Source organism: Nicotiana attenuata, unplaced genomic scaffold (genome assembly GCF_001879085.1).
Source record: "Nicotiana attenuata strain UT unplaced genomic scaffold, NIATTr2, whole genome shotgun sequence".
Taxonomy (NCBI): Eukaryota; Viridiplantae; Streptophyta; class Magnoliopsida; order Solanales; family Solanaceae; genus Nicotiana; species Nicotiana attenuata.
This window is the reverse complement of record NW_017670523.1, coordinates 504,486-519,360: the sequence shown is the minus strand read 5'-3', so window position 1 is coordinate 519,360 and position 14,875 is coordinate 504,486. Positions and strand designations below refer to the sequence as shown.

At 40.8% G+C, this 14,875-nt stretch overlaps 1 protein-coding gene across 1 annotated transcript; it reads left to right on the top strand.

Annotated features, from left to right (window-relative positions):
* The first annotated feature begins 3,578 nt into the window (after positions 1 to 3,578).
* On the top strand, positions 3,579 to 4,754 carry LOC109240539 (eukaryotic translation initiation factor 5B-like). Its single transcript, XM_019407192.1, has 2 exons — positions 3,579 to 3,830; positions 4,116 to 4,754. The coding sequence occupies exons 1-2, from the start codon at positions 3,579 to 3,581 to the stop codon at positions 4,752 to 4,754; spliced, it is 891 nt and encodes a 296-aa protein (XP_019262737.1).
* The last annotated feature ends 10,121 nt before the right edge of the window (positions 4,755 to 14,875 follow it).

Genomic DNA, 14,875 nt, shown 5'->3' with positions numbered 1-14,875 from the left:
ACTGATAAAATAGTTTCGCAGGGAAAAAGAGTGAAAACATATATGTAGTGGATCTGTCCACATTCTCACCTAATGAACTCACTTGCTAAAGCATGTTGGACAATGATCCTCTACTTTGGCATAAGAGACCTGGACATGCAAGCCTGAGTCAACTTAACAAGCTACTCTCCAAGGACTTGCTGATAGGGCTGCCTAATATTAAGTTCAAAGAAGATAAAATTGTGAGGCTTGTGCAAGAGGAAAAGCAGGTAAGATCCTCTTTTAAAAGTAATAAAATGGTAAGTACTACCAGATCGATTGAACTGATCCATATGGATCTGTGTGGACCAATAAGGACAATGAGTAGAGGTGGTAAGAGATATGTTATTGTGCTTGTTGATGATTATTTTATGTTTACTTGGACACTGTTTTTAACATCTAAAGATGAAGCATTTGAAATGTTCACTTTATTTGCTAGAAAAACTCATAAACAACTAGGTAATCTTGCATCAATTAGGTCAGATCATGGTACTGAGTTTGAGAATGCTAAATTTTTTGAATTTTATGATGAGCATGACATAGATCATAATTTCTTCTCCTAGAACTCCACAACAAATTGGAGTAGTTGAAAGAAAGAATAGGACTTTGGATGAAATGGTTAGGACCATTTTACTTGCAAGTGAGTTGCCTCATAGCTTCAGGGCAGAAGCTGTGAACATTGCATGCTACATCATAAATAGGTTCATGACTAGACCTCTTGTTGAGAAAACTCCCTATGAGGTACTTAAAGAGAAAAATCCTAATATATCCTATCTTAGAGTATTTGGATGCAAGTGCTTTGTGCATAATAATGGAAAAGACTCCCTAGGAAAGTTTTATCCCAGAAGTGATGAGGGAGTATTCTTGGGATATTCTTCACATAGTAAAGCATATAAGTTATACAATAAAAGAACTATGTGTGTAGAGGGAAGTGTACATGTTATTTTTTATGAAACAAACATTCTTTATGAGAGGCAGGAATAAGATGATAAAGAGATTGGGCTGACAGGAAATTTAAATATTGAAACAACAGTCTAGCATGAAGCTACATCACATGAAGAAACAGGTGATGGAACAGGTCTTTCCACCCAGGGCAACCTGACGGGAGGAACTGACCAGAGAGGAACTGATCCTCAAACCTAAAGGGAACTTATCCATGAACATGTTCCTCAGCAACAAAATAATGAAGGAACATGTAGAGAAATTTAGTTGGTTGTGAAACCTTACAAGTATCAAAGTTCTCGTCCTATTGGAAATAATTACTGATCCAACATCTGGAATCAAAACCAAATCTTCTTTAAAGGATCTATGTTCTTTTGATGCTTTTTGGTCTCGTGTTGAACCTAAAAATGTTTCTAAGGCCTTGCAGGATGCATATTGGGTGAATGCAATGCAAGAAGAACTCAAACAATTCCAAGAGAAGTGAAGTTTAGCATCTGGTACCAAGACCAAAGGACAGAACAATGATTGGCACTAAATGGGTCTTTCGAAACAAACTTGATAAAGAAGGAACAATTAACAAGGCAAGATTGATGGTTCAAGTATCTTGTCAAGAGGAGGGCATAGTCTATGATGAGACTTCTATTCCAGTTGCAATATTGGAAGTAATTAGACTCCTTATAGCCTTTGATGCTTACATGGAATTCACTCTCCATCAGATGGATGTCAAGAGTTCCTTCCTCTATGGCTATCTAAAAGAAGAGGTGTTTGTCAAGCAATCTCCTAGCTTTGAAAGAAAGGAATGTCCTGAGCATGTGTAAAAGCTTGACAAGGCAATCTATGGGCTCAAGCAGGCTCCAAGAGCATAGTATGAAAGATTGTCCAAATTCTTGCTTGAGCATGACTACAATAGAGGTAAAACTGATAATACTTTGTTCTTGGAATAAAAAGTTAAAGATCTCTTGGTTGTTGAGATATATTTTGATGACATATTCTTTGGAGCAACAACTGATAGGTTAAGTAAAGATTTTGCTAACCTAATGGGGAGTGAATTTGAATGAGTATGATGGGTGAGCTTAATTTCTTTTTGGACTTACAAATTAAACAAAATTCAAAATGGAACTATGCCATCAGAAAAAAGTATGTTAAAGAGTTGCTCAAAAGGTTTAAAATGAATGATTCATGACACTCCTACAGCAACAACCACAAAATTGGGAGCTGGCCATGCCTAAAGTCATTACTTTAACCGCAAGGAGGGGGATGACTAAGGCAGGGCTAGTGACTGTGGTGAAGTCGTAACAAGGTAGATGTACTGGAAGGTGCGGCTGGATCACCTCATTTTCATTAGATTTGGATGAACCTGGTTCATCTGTTGATAAGAAGATGTATAGGGAATGATTGGTTCTTTGTTATATTTTACTGCTAGTAGACCTGACATTATTTTTAGTGTAGGCCTTTGTGCTAGATCTCAGGCAAATCCAAAAAAGTCTCACTTGAAGGCAGTCAAGGGGATCTTTAGATACTTAAAAGGCACAATTGATCTCTGCCTATGGTAGCCAAAAGATAGTAATTTTGATTTAGTGGGATATGCTGATGTTGATTTTGTAGTTTTCTTGTGGATAGAAAGAGTGCTTCAGGTATGGCACATTTTCTTGGCTCGTGTATTATATATTGGGCCACCAAAAAGAGAGAATTTTGTGGCTTTATCTATTGCTAAAGTTGAGTATATGGTTGTTGTCTTATGTGGTGCTCAATTATTGTGGATTAAACAACAATTAATGGACCTTAGAATTAATGTAGGTTGTATCCCTATCTTTTGTGATAATACTAGTGCAATCAATATGACCAAGAAACTGGTCCATCACAAAAGAACTAAGCACATAGATGTTAGGCATCATTTTCTAAGGGATAATTTTGAAAAGGGGCTTGATCATTGTGGAATTTTAGTACTATTGATAAGCAAATAGCTGGCATCTTCACAAAAGCTTCGAGTAGGGATCACTTTAAAAGGAACATGTTAGAATTAGGTATGATTAAGACCACCTAAAAGAAACCGGTTCTAACTCAATGATTGGTTAGATAATTTGTAAATTTTATAAATAATTAGATTAGATATTGCTTAGTCTCATAATTTTATTAGTATATTTTTGTGCCATGTGTTAAAATATCTCACTGATGTCTAATGATATTATTCTTATTGTCTTGGAAAAAATTCAATCTTACACAAGAGAACTTTCAGTGAAGAACCTGGTTCATCGAGCTTATAAGGTACGTATTCTACACTCCATATAATTTAAATAACTGCATATGGATCATGATTTGAAAATAGTCCCACTTTATTCCAAACTCCATGTGAACCATTCAGTTACAGACGAACCAGTGTCACCAAGAGACCCATGCGCCATAATTGCATAAAATTTATGGGAAGAGTCGTCTCTTCAAACTGACACTCCCAAGTTGATTAGACTTCTAACCTTCAAAGAGGGTATAGTTATACACTCAACCTTTCCCTCTTTAAATTTATCTAACCCTATTCTCTTCCTTCATCTCTCATTTTCCAAAGATCAAAATCTTTAAACCCTAAAACTCTCTCGAAATCTTGATCTACCTACACTGATCAAATGGAAAACTTATCTGAAAACCCCAAGAACACTGAGTATCCTTCTTCACCACCCAAAGAACGTTCAACCACCCAAACCCCCAAGAAAAAATATGTCAATATGCTTTCACAAAAAATAGAGTCTAGTAGAGAACATGCCAAGAAATTAAATGAGAAATTGAAGGCTAGCCAAGCAGAAGAAACCCAAAAATCTGCTGAGCCTTTCAAGTCTACGAGTGAGGAGGAAGAACATGTTTCATCAGAAGCTAAACAGGTAACTTCTGGGTTGAAAATTTTTTATATTGCTTATAAAATTGCTGAGAGTACTTAAAATAGGTTTGTCTTGGTTGGCCTTATTGCTAGTGTAGAAACTGCTAAGTAAGGGGAAATTGGTGGTAAAAATGAATAAGGCAAAGAAAAAGAGAGTAAAAATGTTGAAGTAGATGTGAGGGGAAAGGGAGAAGAAAGAGTGGTTGAACCCTCTTCACCCACTCTTGTTGGTCTTAATGAAGAAACAAGGGTTGGTCTGAATGAAGAAACAAGGGTATTGGTGTTATAGGGTGATGAGAGTGCTAATAGGGGGAAAAGTGTTGAAATTGGAAGTAGTGGTTCTAGGGATACTACTACAGCGGAGAGGTTGGCTAGCTTGAGGAAAAGGTTCCAAGAACCTATTCCATCTAGAAAGGAACCCCTCCATGACCTGCTACAGAAAGTTTTTTATAGTTATAATCCAAAGAAGAAGCAGAGTACAAGAGTTAAAATCCCTGGAAAGGAAATGGGTGGAAAGATGAGAAAGGATTCCTCTTCTATCCCTGTAGAGACTCCTCCCACAAGAGGAAGAACCACAAGGAGTCAGAAGAAGCAAAGTGAGGCCAACTTGAAAAAGGCCTTAGCTGAAAGTGGCAAGAAAGTTGTAGCCAAGGGGAAGAAGAAAGTTGAAGAGACAAGTGAGGCAATTTCGATAAAGGAGATGGACCTGGTTCTTCATGATGAGGATGCGGTAGAGGAAGTGGAGGTTGCGACTCCCAGTGCTAAGAAGAGAAAGACTTCTAAGAAGAAGTCTCCAAAAAAGTCTATTGATACAGAAGAATCTGCCTTGTCTAAAAGAACCAAGTCTGCTAAGAAATCAAGGAAAGTTCAAATAGTGGAGGAAGAAAGTGAAGAAGAGGAGACTGATGAAGAAATGATAAGTTGGTGAAATTCCAGAAAAGAACCATTTTGAAGGGGATGCTTCTTAGTGATTTAGAGGAAGAAGGCATAGTTCTGTTGCGGGAAAAAATGGAGATACAAGTGTAACGACCCGACCGGTCGTTTCGAGCCCTACCGCGTCGTTCGGCAGTCTAAGGCTATGAGCAGCTTCATTTCAGGTATTACGACTTGTACGCGTGGCCGGAATTGAGTTTCGGGAAGTTCGGAGTTGATTTGGGAAGAGAATTTTCATTTTGGAAGCTTAAAGTTGAAAGAATTAACTAGGACGGGATTTTTGAATAGACGGCCTCGGAATCGAGATTTGAAGGTTCCAGCAGGTTCGTATGATGATTTCGGACTTGGGCGTATGTCCGGATCGGGTTTTGGAAGACCCGGGAATGTTTTGGCGCCTATTGTGGAAGTTAGCATTTTGGAAGAAATTTCATAAGTTTGTTTTGAAGTGCATTCCACTGTTATCGATGTCTGTTTGGGATTCCGAGTCTGGGAGTAGCTCCGTATGGTGATTATGGAGTTGGGAGCGCGATCCGAAGTGAATTCGGAGGTCCGTAGGTCGTTTTGGAGTCATTTGGCTAAACATAGAAAATTGAAGGTTTTTGAGAAGTTTGACCGGAAGTGGACTTTTTGATATCGGGGTCGGAATCCGATTCCGAAAGTTGGAGTAGGTCCATAATGTCGAATATGACTTGTCAACAAATTTTGAGGTCAATCGGGCGTGATTTGATAGGTTTAAACATCGAAAGTAGAAGTTTGAAATTTTAAAGTTCATAAAGCTTGGATTGGAGGTCGATTCATGATTTCGATGTTGTTTTATGTGATTTGAGGCCTCCAGCAGGTCCGTGTTATGTTATGGGACTGGTTTGTGTGATTGGACGGGGCCCCGGGGGCCTCGGGTGTGTTTCGGGGTGGTTTTGGATCATTTCGGGCTGTTTTGAAATAGCTGATGTTGGTGCCTGGTGTTGTGCTTCGCGTTCGCGAGGATCCTCTCGCGTTCGCGAAGAAGGATTTGGCCTCAGGGACTCTGTTCATCGCGTTCGCGAGGAGGATCTCGCGTTCGCGTAGAAGGAAATCTCTGCTGCACAGGTCTGACTTCGGAGGCTCATATATCACAATCTATAAGGAATTTGGAGATGATCCAAAAATAAAAGTTGTAGCCCTTTGTGTCTAGTTTTTAAAAATGTAAACCATTTGGAATTTGGATTTGTGTACCAAAAGTTATGGCTGGTACACTATAGGCTGTCCGGAAAGATAAAGAAGAAATTTGTATTGCACAGGGCTGACTTTGGCAGCTTATATCTCAAAATCTACAAGGAATTGGAGATGACCAAAATAAGAATTGGTTTCTAGTTTCCAAAACATTAAACCATTTGTAATTTGGAGTTATACACAAAAAGTTATGGCCATTATACTAGAGATTGTCTGAGAAGAGTATGAAAAATGATTTTTGGGAATTTTCTTCTTCGCGAACGCGAAGAAGACTCGTCTGGGCAGTGTATAAGTGTAAAGAAATGGGTTTGGCTCATTTCATCTCATTTTCTCCATGGGAGCCGACCTAGGAGCGATTTTGGAGCTCCATTTTCATCATCCATGTCAAGGTAAGTGATTCCCACTTATTGCAAGTTAATTACTTGGATTATATCTAGATTTTAATATGGAAAATCATGTAAATTAGTAGAAATTTTGGAATTTTGAAGAAAACCTAGAAAATTAGTATTCTTAGATTTTGACCACGATTTTGGATATGGAATTAGGAGAAAATTGTATATTTGAGTTCGTGAGTTCATGGGCAAACCTTATCTTCGAGAAATTTCGGATTCCGGGCACGTGGGCCCGAGGGCGTTTTTGTCAACTTTTAGATCGGGGTTAGGAATTGCTATAAATTGGATTGTAATGAGCAATTGAGCATATATTAATGGATTTATATAATCCTTGGCTAGTTTTGGAGCATTGTGCGTCGACTTAAGTCCTCGGAGGAGCGTGGAATGCCGGTTATGGATCTTCGGAGCGAGGTGAGTCTCCTTTCTAACCTTGTAAGAGGGAATTGTCCCCATAGGTGAGTTAGTTGGTTATGTGCTCCTATTTGTGGGGGCTACGTATGCACGAGGTGAAGAGAGTCCGTGCGTAGCTACTATTACGCTATTGTTCGGGTAGTCTAGGACCCAAAAGCATGCTATACTTGGATTAATTGTAAACTTGTTGACAGTTTGAATTTTTTAAGTTACAATGAATTAGTAAATGAATTGCAAAAAGGATTAAACTTCATTTTCTTAAATTGTTAAAAGAGGATTTGCTTTTATTTGGATAAATGTTCCTCGATAAATTCTTAATTTGCTATTTGAGCATGTATCCCTATATGTACCTGCGTCGCATGTATGGTTCGCGAGCAGGGTGATTGTTTATTTTATGTTGACCACGTCGCATGGATAGTTCTCGAGCGGGGTAATAGATGCATCTATGGTTCGCGCCGTTCGACCCTCGGCAGTGCACAGTTTATTTTCTGTTGGAGCGGGTCGTACGCCTCGGCATGATTTGCGTATGCTTGTATTGCTGCCTTAAACTTATTGAAGTTGTTGTTGCCTCTTCATGGCTTGAGAATATTTGGATAAATAATGAAAAGGAATTTTGGGAAACTTCCTATAAAAGAAATAATTGTTTACTTGTTTCCTCCTATTGGATTAATAATCAAGTTTATAAGAGTCCACGATTTAATGAATTGTTGACATCATTATTGGACCACTAGTAAGTGTCGAAGTCGACCATCTCGTCTCTACTTCTTCGAGATTAGACGGGATACTCATTGAGTACACGTTGCTTTCGTACTCATACTACACTTCTGTGCATTTTTGTTGCACAGTTATATGTAACTCTAGTGGCCTACTGGGTGTAGCAGCACGGATGATTTGAGGACTAGGTGAGTTGCATTATTCAAGGCTGCCCGCAGCTAGTATAGTCTCTTCCAGTATATTGTATTTACTTTCTGTCCATTGTATTCCGGACGAATGTTGTATTATATTACTTCTTAGAAACTGCTCATGCACTTGTGATACCGGGTTCTGGGATGGTTTTGAAATATTTTGTATTAATTGCTTATTATTTAATTTGAATTGAAGCAGTTGTCTCTTTACTTATGAAATTAGAAGGAAAATCTGGGTTTTCAAAATTGTCTAAATTGGAATCTAATTAAGTATTTTAGTTGGCTTGCCTGACAGCAGTGTCCGGCGCCATCACGACCCTTAGTAGATTTTGGGTCGTGACAACATGGTATCAGAGCACTAGGTTCCCGTAGGTCTCACGAGTCATGAGCAAGTCTAGTAGAGTCTCGCGGATCGGTACGGAGACGTCTGTACTTATCTTCAGGAGGCTACAGGGCTATTAGGAGTACTTCCCTTCTTGATTCCTTATCATGCGATTTTATTCCTGTGAGGCTTATGCCTTTGTTTCTTTCCTACTCAATCTTACTCGACGCGAACCACTTGTTATAAATCGAGAATTGAAGAACCGTAATGGTACTACCGATGTGGTGCGGGATGTTTCTCTCGGTATAGCTGATCGGGTTGTTATCGTCGCTTTGTATAAGGATATTTTATTGTTTCAGCCCAGTAGCGGTACTTCTGAGGGCTCTGAGGCTAGGCACAAGTTGCCATAATGCTATAAACTACTGTTCCGCAGCATTGATATGATGGTAGGACATTTTCCTACGCGTCGAGGTGGTGAATGACTTGAAGGGAGGTTGACTCAGTGCATAATCTAGAGATTTGGTGTTTTATTCCCGGCAGGGGAAAGGCAATCGGGCAGAGGATGTTCAAGTTTGGGTTGATGAGGTATCGAGACTCGGTATTTGCTAGCGTGGCGGAGTTTTTTTTTCTCTACAATGCGGTGTCGTTGTCCTTATTGAATGTACTAAGTTCGTCGGTGTTATGACCTTCTACAATTCGCCTTTGGGGCAAGCTATTGTGAAATAGTATTGAAAATGTGGCTTCCAAATATCGCAGGGTGCGGTAGTTCAGGGTCGAAACAGTGTTTTTAATAACGATGGTATGAGAAAGATGATTTTCCGAAAGGTGTAAAGTTAGCAGCAATTGTGGGTTCAAGTGCCACGAAGATAGATTTTATTTAAGGCAACAGCTGAGCAGCAAAGGATGAGGAAAGACATGTGGGAAGTGTCAGGCGGTGGCTAAAATTTCTAGAAGGCCAAGTATAAGAGGAAAAGGTCGAGTAGTCGATTAAAGGGACGAGTTCCGCCAAAGTGGGAGAGTGGCGGAGTTGCATATGGGCATTGGGGTAGGATGACTATGCGCCTTACAGAGAGTCTGGGATGACTTGCAAATTTTAGTAATTTGGTGATTGAGGTCTACGGATTTAATTTGGAGTATGGGCTATTATGCGGCAGGAGATTTGATATAACGGGAAGGAGTTGCTTGAATGAGGAAGGATACAACGTAACCTTGAATTGGAAGAATGTTGCGCATATTTAATTGATGTCCACGAGGGGTGAATGGACTCGTGCAGCTGGAGAGAGAGCTCGAACTCAGGATGGGTTATTGATGTCATACTGATTTTACCCCGTGCAGCAGCGTTGGGAGATGTCGGGGAGTGATTTTCACAGGTGGGTTATTCCTGTGAGCAGTTTAGCGGTCGCGTGGTTGGCGAGGCTTCTGCGAAAAATTCTATGGGTTATACAGCGAAGGGATCGGTCGTGCGAATGTTGTTGATGATTCAGAGTATAAAAAGGGGGTTTCTACAGTAAGATATCGAGAATTTTGGCGGTTGATTGCGCAAGGTTATGTCAATAAGAGATCAAGAATCCTGGTAAATTCCAGAGTTGTGTAATAGTGGCTTCGAGCTAAGTGGGAGAGTCCCACCGCCTATGATGGGGTTGCATGGTTAATTACTTGCGGGGTTTCTGATTTTTAGCATATTGATGGGTTATCTCAGCTACGGGAAAAGAACATAGGTGGTAATTTGAGCAAAGGAATTATTAGAGGTGGGCTATCGTTGGCCTTATTGGCCCATGTTCAGACTTGGGGAAGGATTCAGGATGGTGCTTTGTAAAGATGTGGGTTCCAAGGGAATGATTCTGCCAGGTGCTTCACCAATGGGGTATTCATGTGCTAGAAGATTTATGGAAATGATTATATTCGGGGCCAAGTCAGAGCGGGTGGCTTTCAACAACGGTCCTAGTGAATTCAAAAGATAAAGTGTGATGCCTAATGATTTCGAGCCTATAGGTACGGTTAAGAATCAAGCTTGATAGAAGCCTATGAGAAGAGGCACAGAATGTTCTATGATGTTTTGACTTGCGATGTATCAATTGGGAGGTACGAAATGGTACGTGGGATTTGAGACAGCATGGTCTCGTGATTCAGGGTCACTCGGGAAGAGCGCGGATGGAGTGTGTTAAGTGTTGAATGGGGTTATCATTGTTTCTATGGCAATCAAGGACAAATTGGAAGAAGAGGGATTGGTTAGCCATAGTCGAATTGGCATGTTGCTGGTAATGATCAGTTCTTTCAGCGTGATCAAGTTATGCAAGTGAATTGTGACGGTGCGTGCGAGGCTTGTCGGCCGCCGTAGTTAGTGTTATTCAGAATGTATTCTACCGTTGTGGCCTGTTATGTGGAGGTGGATCCCGGAAGGGCTATGGTGGTTTAGACCACTACTTAGAGATTTGCATATTCTACGGTCATGAGAATTCACCTGTGTGTTGCTATGGTCCTCCTGAAGTGAGTTAAGTGGAAAGTTTTATATGATGAAGTGTTAATCTAACAGTGGTTCCGAAGCTATGATGAAAAACGAGTTCTATCGTATATTGGCATGTTGGGTGCAGTGAGTGGTATGGAATTTGAAGTGAAGATCAAGGTAGTAGTTCGGTGTCGGCAAGGACGTCACGAGCTCGGATGAGCAGGAAAGAAGTTTCGATGTTTAAGGTAAGTTGGTATTGTCTTCAGCGTCACCTGAGATCGGTGTTTTATAAAAAGGCTTTGCATCCTGGTTAATGATTCTTGATCGCTTTTCAGCGTTAGTGCGGCCGGTGGTTTGGAGATACGACCCAGTTATTTGTTATGGTAGGTTGTGGGAGTGTGTCCCACAGGAAGATTGTATAAGTGTGGCAGGTAGTCACTGGATTGATTAAAGACTTAAACCAAGTATGAAGGTTGTGATGATATCGTTGATTTGAGAATGGATGCCTGGAGGGCACTCAGTTTATTGGGTTGTGGACTGCGGAGGATTTCTCCTGTTGTGATAGTTGTCCTTGTGTGTTATGAGAAAAGGGAAGTTAGTATGGACCTTTGAAGGGTCATTTGCCTAGTTTGGTACGGTCAGGGTCGACTTGAGGTCGGTGGATGGATTTAAATGTAAATATGGGCTCTATATCAGGCCAGATGTGTTCATTTCAACACAACGCTCCTTAATGGAGGAGTAGTCGGGGTGTTATTTTGTCATCAGCTATTTCATGTAATGACGTATTGCGCTGTGCGAGTTGTGAGACGGCTTGGTGAATTCCTTATGTGTTGAGGCTCCGCGTAGAGATGATGTTATATGAGCAGGATGGCTTTTGAGATTTCAAATCGTATATCGCACCTCAGTTGTGCTTGAGTTTTGTGGCTTCTGGCGCTATATGTCTCCCCAGGGATGGAATTATGCACTTAGTGTGCTTGTGACCAATATTCGGTACATCATTGAAATGAGCAATCTAGCTCGGTGCGTATCTCCTTATGCGAGTTTTATGGATGGATCGGGTGGCACGCCGCCATAGTTATGTTGTTCAGATCGGGTTGCGCGCCGCAACAGTGCGAAGCTGAGTACAGTTCCCCATATTTGTTTTTATGTGTTTTGTTTCCTATTTTATGAGGAAAACTTATATTAGTTGTGTGCTCGCGTCACATGTATGATTCGCGAGCGGGGTGTTTGCTTAATTAAGTCGACCGCGTCGCATATATGATTCGCGAGCGGTGTAGTTGAATTTCCTTCTCAAAGTTTTCTTTCCATTATATCGCGTTCGATATGGTAGCCTATTGGCACATTGTAGCATCATATGGGACTTTTGGTCATGTCGGGGTGGCTTATTGCCTGAGCAGTTCGTACTGGGTGAGACGTGATCATTGAGTTCGAGATCAGTGCAATCTGGGTATATGAAGTATATTAAGAGCTAAGACCATTGTTTGGTTCAGAATGAGGTAATAGTTCTTGCCAGGAGTATAGACCCAATGAATTGTTGTTTCGGCAGTGGTTATGAATTAATACAGATCTCATCCGTCGTGTCAGTATTGTAAGAGTTAGAACAAGACCTATGTATGTCATGCGGTGCAATGGGAGTATCAGATTCGTGGAATTTCAATTAAATTGATCAGAGAATGTTATTGTGGTCCTATGAGTAAGTGGTCTAAGTTGTGAATTTAGCTAAGGTATGCAGCCGTGTTTTGGGCTGCGGGTAGTTATTGGTACGATGAGCGTATGTTGGAAACAGATCGGGCATAGAAATTCTGGATGTTGGAATTAGACTCTAAGGCTTATCTGCTTGAATAAAAGGAAATATTTTCAGAATTGATCGAGCTAATGTGCTCAACGGAGTTGTGGTAGTACGGAAAGGTGCATAAGGTGTTAAACAGTGATTTCAAACTACTTCAGTGTAGTTCTCAGCATGTTCGAGGACGAACATATGCTTAAGTGGGAGAGAATGTAACGACCCGACCGGTCGTTTTGAGCCCTAGCGCGTCGTTCGGCAGTCTGAGGCCATGAGCAGCTCCATTTCAGGTATTACGACTTGTACGCATGGCCGGAATTGAGTTTCGGGAAGTTCGGAGTTGATTTGGGAAGAGAATTCTCATTTTGGAAGCTTAAAGTTGAAAGAATTAACTAGGACGGGATTTTTGAGTAAGCGACCTCGGAATCGGGCTTTGAAGGTTCCAGCAGGTTCGTATGATGATTTCGGACTTGGGCGTATGTCTGGATCGGGTTTTGGAAGACCCGGGAATGTTTTGGCGCCTATTGTGGAAGTTAGCATTTTGGAAGAAATATCATAAGTATGTTTTGAAGTGCATTCCAGTGTTACCGACGTCCGTTTGGGATTCCGAGTTTGGGAGTAGCTCCGTATGGTGATTCTGGAGTTGGGAGCGCGATCCGAAGTGAATTCGGAGGTCCGTAGGTCGTTTTGGAGTCATTTGGCTAAACATAGAAAATTGAAGGTTTTTGAGAAGTTTGACCGGAAGTGGACTTTTTGATATCGGGGTCGGAATCCGATTCCGAAAGTTGGAGTAGGTCAGTAATGTCGAATATGACTTATCTGCAAAATTTGAGGTCAATCGGGCGTGATTTGATAGGTTTAAACATCGAAAGTAGAAGTTTGAAATTCTAAAGTTCATAAAGCTTGGATTGGAGGTCGATTCATGATTTTGATGTTGTTTGATGTGATTTGAGGCATCCAGCAGGTCCGTGTTATGTTATGGGACTGGTTTGTGTGATTGGACGGGGCCCGGGGGCCTCGGGTGTGTTTCGGGGTGGTTTCAGATCATTTCGGGCTGTTTTGAAATAGCTGATGCTGGTGTCTGGTGTTGTGCTTCGCGTTCGCGAGGATCCTCTCGCGTTCGCGAAGAAGGATTTGGCCTCAGGGACTCTGTTCATCGCGTTCGCGAGGAGGATCTCGCGTTCGCGTAGAAGGAAATCTCTGCTGCACAGGTCTGACTTTGGAGGCTCATATCTCACAATCTATAAGGAATTTGGAGATGATCTAAAAATGAAAGTTGTAGACCTTTGTGTCTAGTTTTTAAAATGTAAACCATTTGGAATTTGGATTTGTGTACCAAAAGTTATGGCTGGTACACTATAGGCTGTCCGGAAAGATAAAGAAGAAATTTGTATTGCACAGGGCTGACTTTGGCAACTTATATCTCAAAATCTACAAGGATTTGGGAGATGACCAAAACACGAATTGGTTTCTAGTTTCCAAAACATTAAACCATTTGTAATTTGGAGTTATGTACAAAAAGTTATGGTCATTATACTAGAGATTGTCTGAGAAGAGTATGAAAAATGATTTTTGGGAATTTTCTTCTTCGCGAACGCGATGAGGGTCTCGCGAACGCGAAGAAGACTCGTCTGGGCAGTGTATAAGTGTAAAGAAATGGGTTTGGCTCATTTCATCTCATTTTCTCCATGGGAGCCGACCTAGGAGCGATTTTGGAGCTCCATTTTCATCATCCATGTCAAGGTAAGTGATTCCCACCTATTGCAAGTTAATTACTTGGATTATATCTAGATTTTAATATGGAAAATCATGTAAATTAGTAGAAATTTTGGAATTTTGAAGAAAACCTAGAAAATTACTATTCCTAGATTTTGACCACGATTTTGGGTATGGAATTCGGAGAAAATTGTATATTTGAGTTCGTGAGTTCATGGGCAAACCTTATCTTCGAGAAATTTCGGAATCCGAGCACGTGGGCCCGAGGGCGTTTTTGTCAACTTTTCGATCGGAGTTAGGAATTGCTATAAATTGGATTGTAATGAGTAATTGAGCATATATTAATGGATTTATATAATCCTTGGCTAGTTTTGGAGCATTGTGCGTCGATTTAAGTCCTCGAAGGAGCGTGGAATGCCGGTTATGGATCTTTGGAGCGAGGTGAGTCTCATTTCTAACCTTGTAAGAGGGAATTGCCCCCATAGGTGAGTTAGTTGGTTATGTGCTCTTATTTGTGGGGGCTACGTACGCACGAGGTGACGAGAGTCCGTGCGTAGCCACTATTACGCTATTGTTCAGGTAGTCTAGGACCCAAAAGCATGCTATACTTGGATTAATAGTAAACTTGTTGACAGTTTGAATTGTTTAAGTTACAATGAATTAGTAAATGAATTGCAAAAAGGATTAAACTTCATTTTCTTAAATTGTTAAAAGAGGATTTGCTTTTATTTGGATAAATGTTCCCCGATAAATTCTTAATTTGCTATTTGAGCATGTATCCCTATGTGTACCTGCGTCGCATGTATGGTTCGCGGGCAGGGTGATTGTTTATTTTATGTTGACCGCGTCGCATGGATAGTTCGCGAGCGGGGTAATAGATGCATCTATGGTTCGCGCTGTTCGACCCTCGGCGGTGCACAGTTTATTTTCTG

Bases quoted from the DNA above. Each gene is read 5' to 3' on its own strand.
- LOC109240539 (XM_019407192.1), top strand. From the start codon at position 3,579: ATGGAAAACTTATCTGAAAACCCCAAGAACACTGAGTATCCTTCTTCA. The intron at 3,831-4,115 runs GTAACTTCTGGG...TTGGTGTTATAG, and splicing joins TTTCATCAGAAGCTAAACAG to GGTGATGAGAGTGCTAATAG.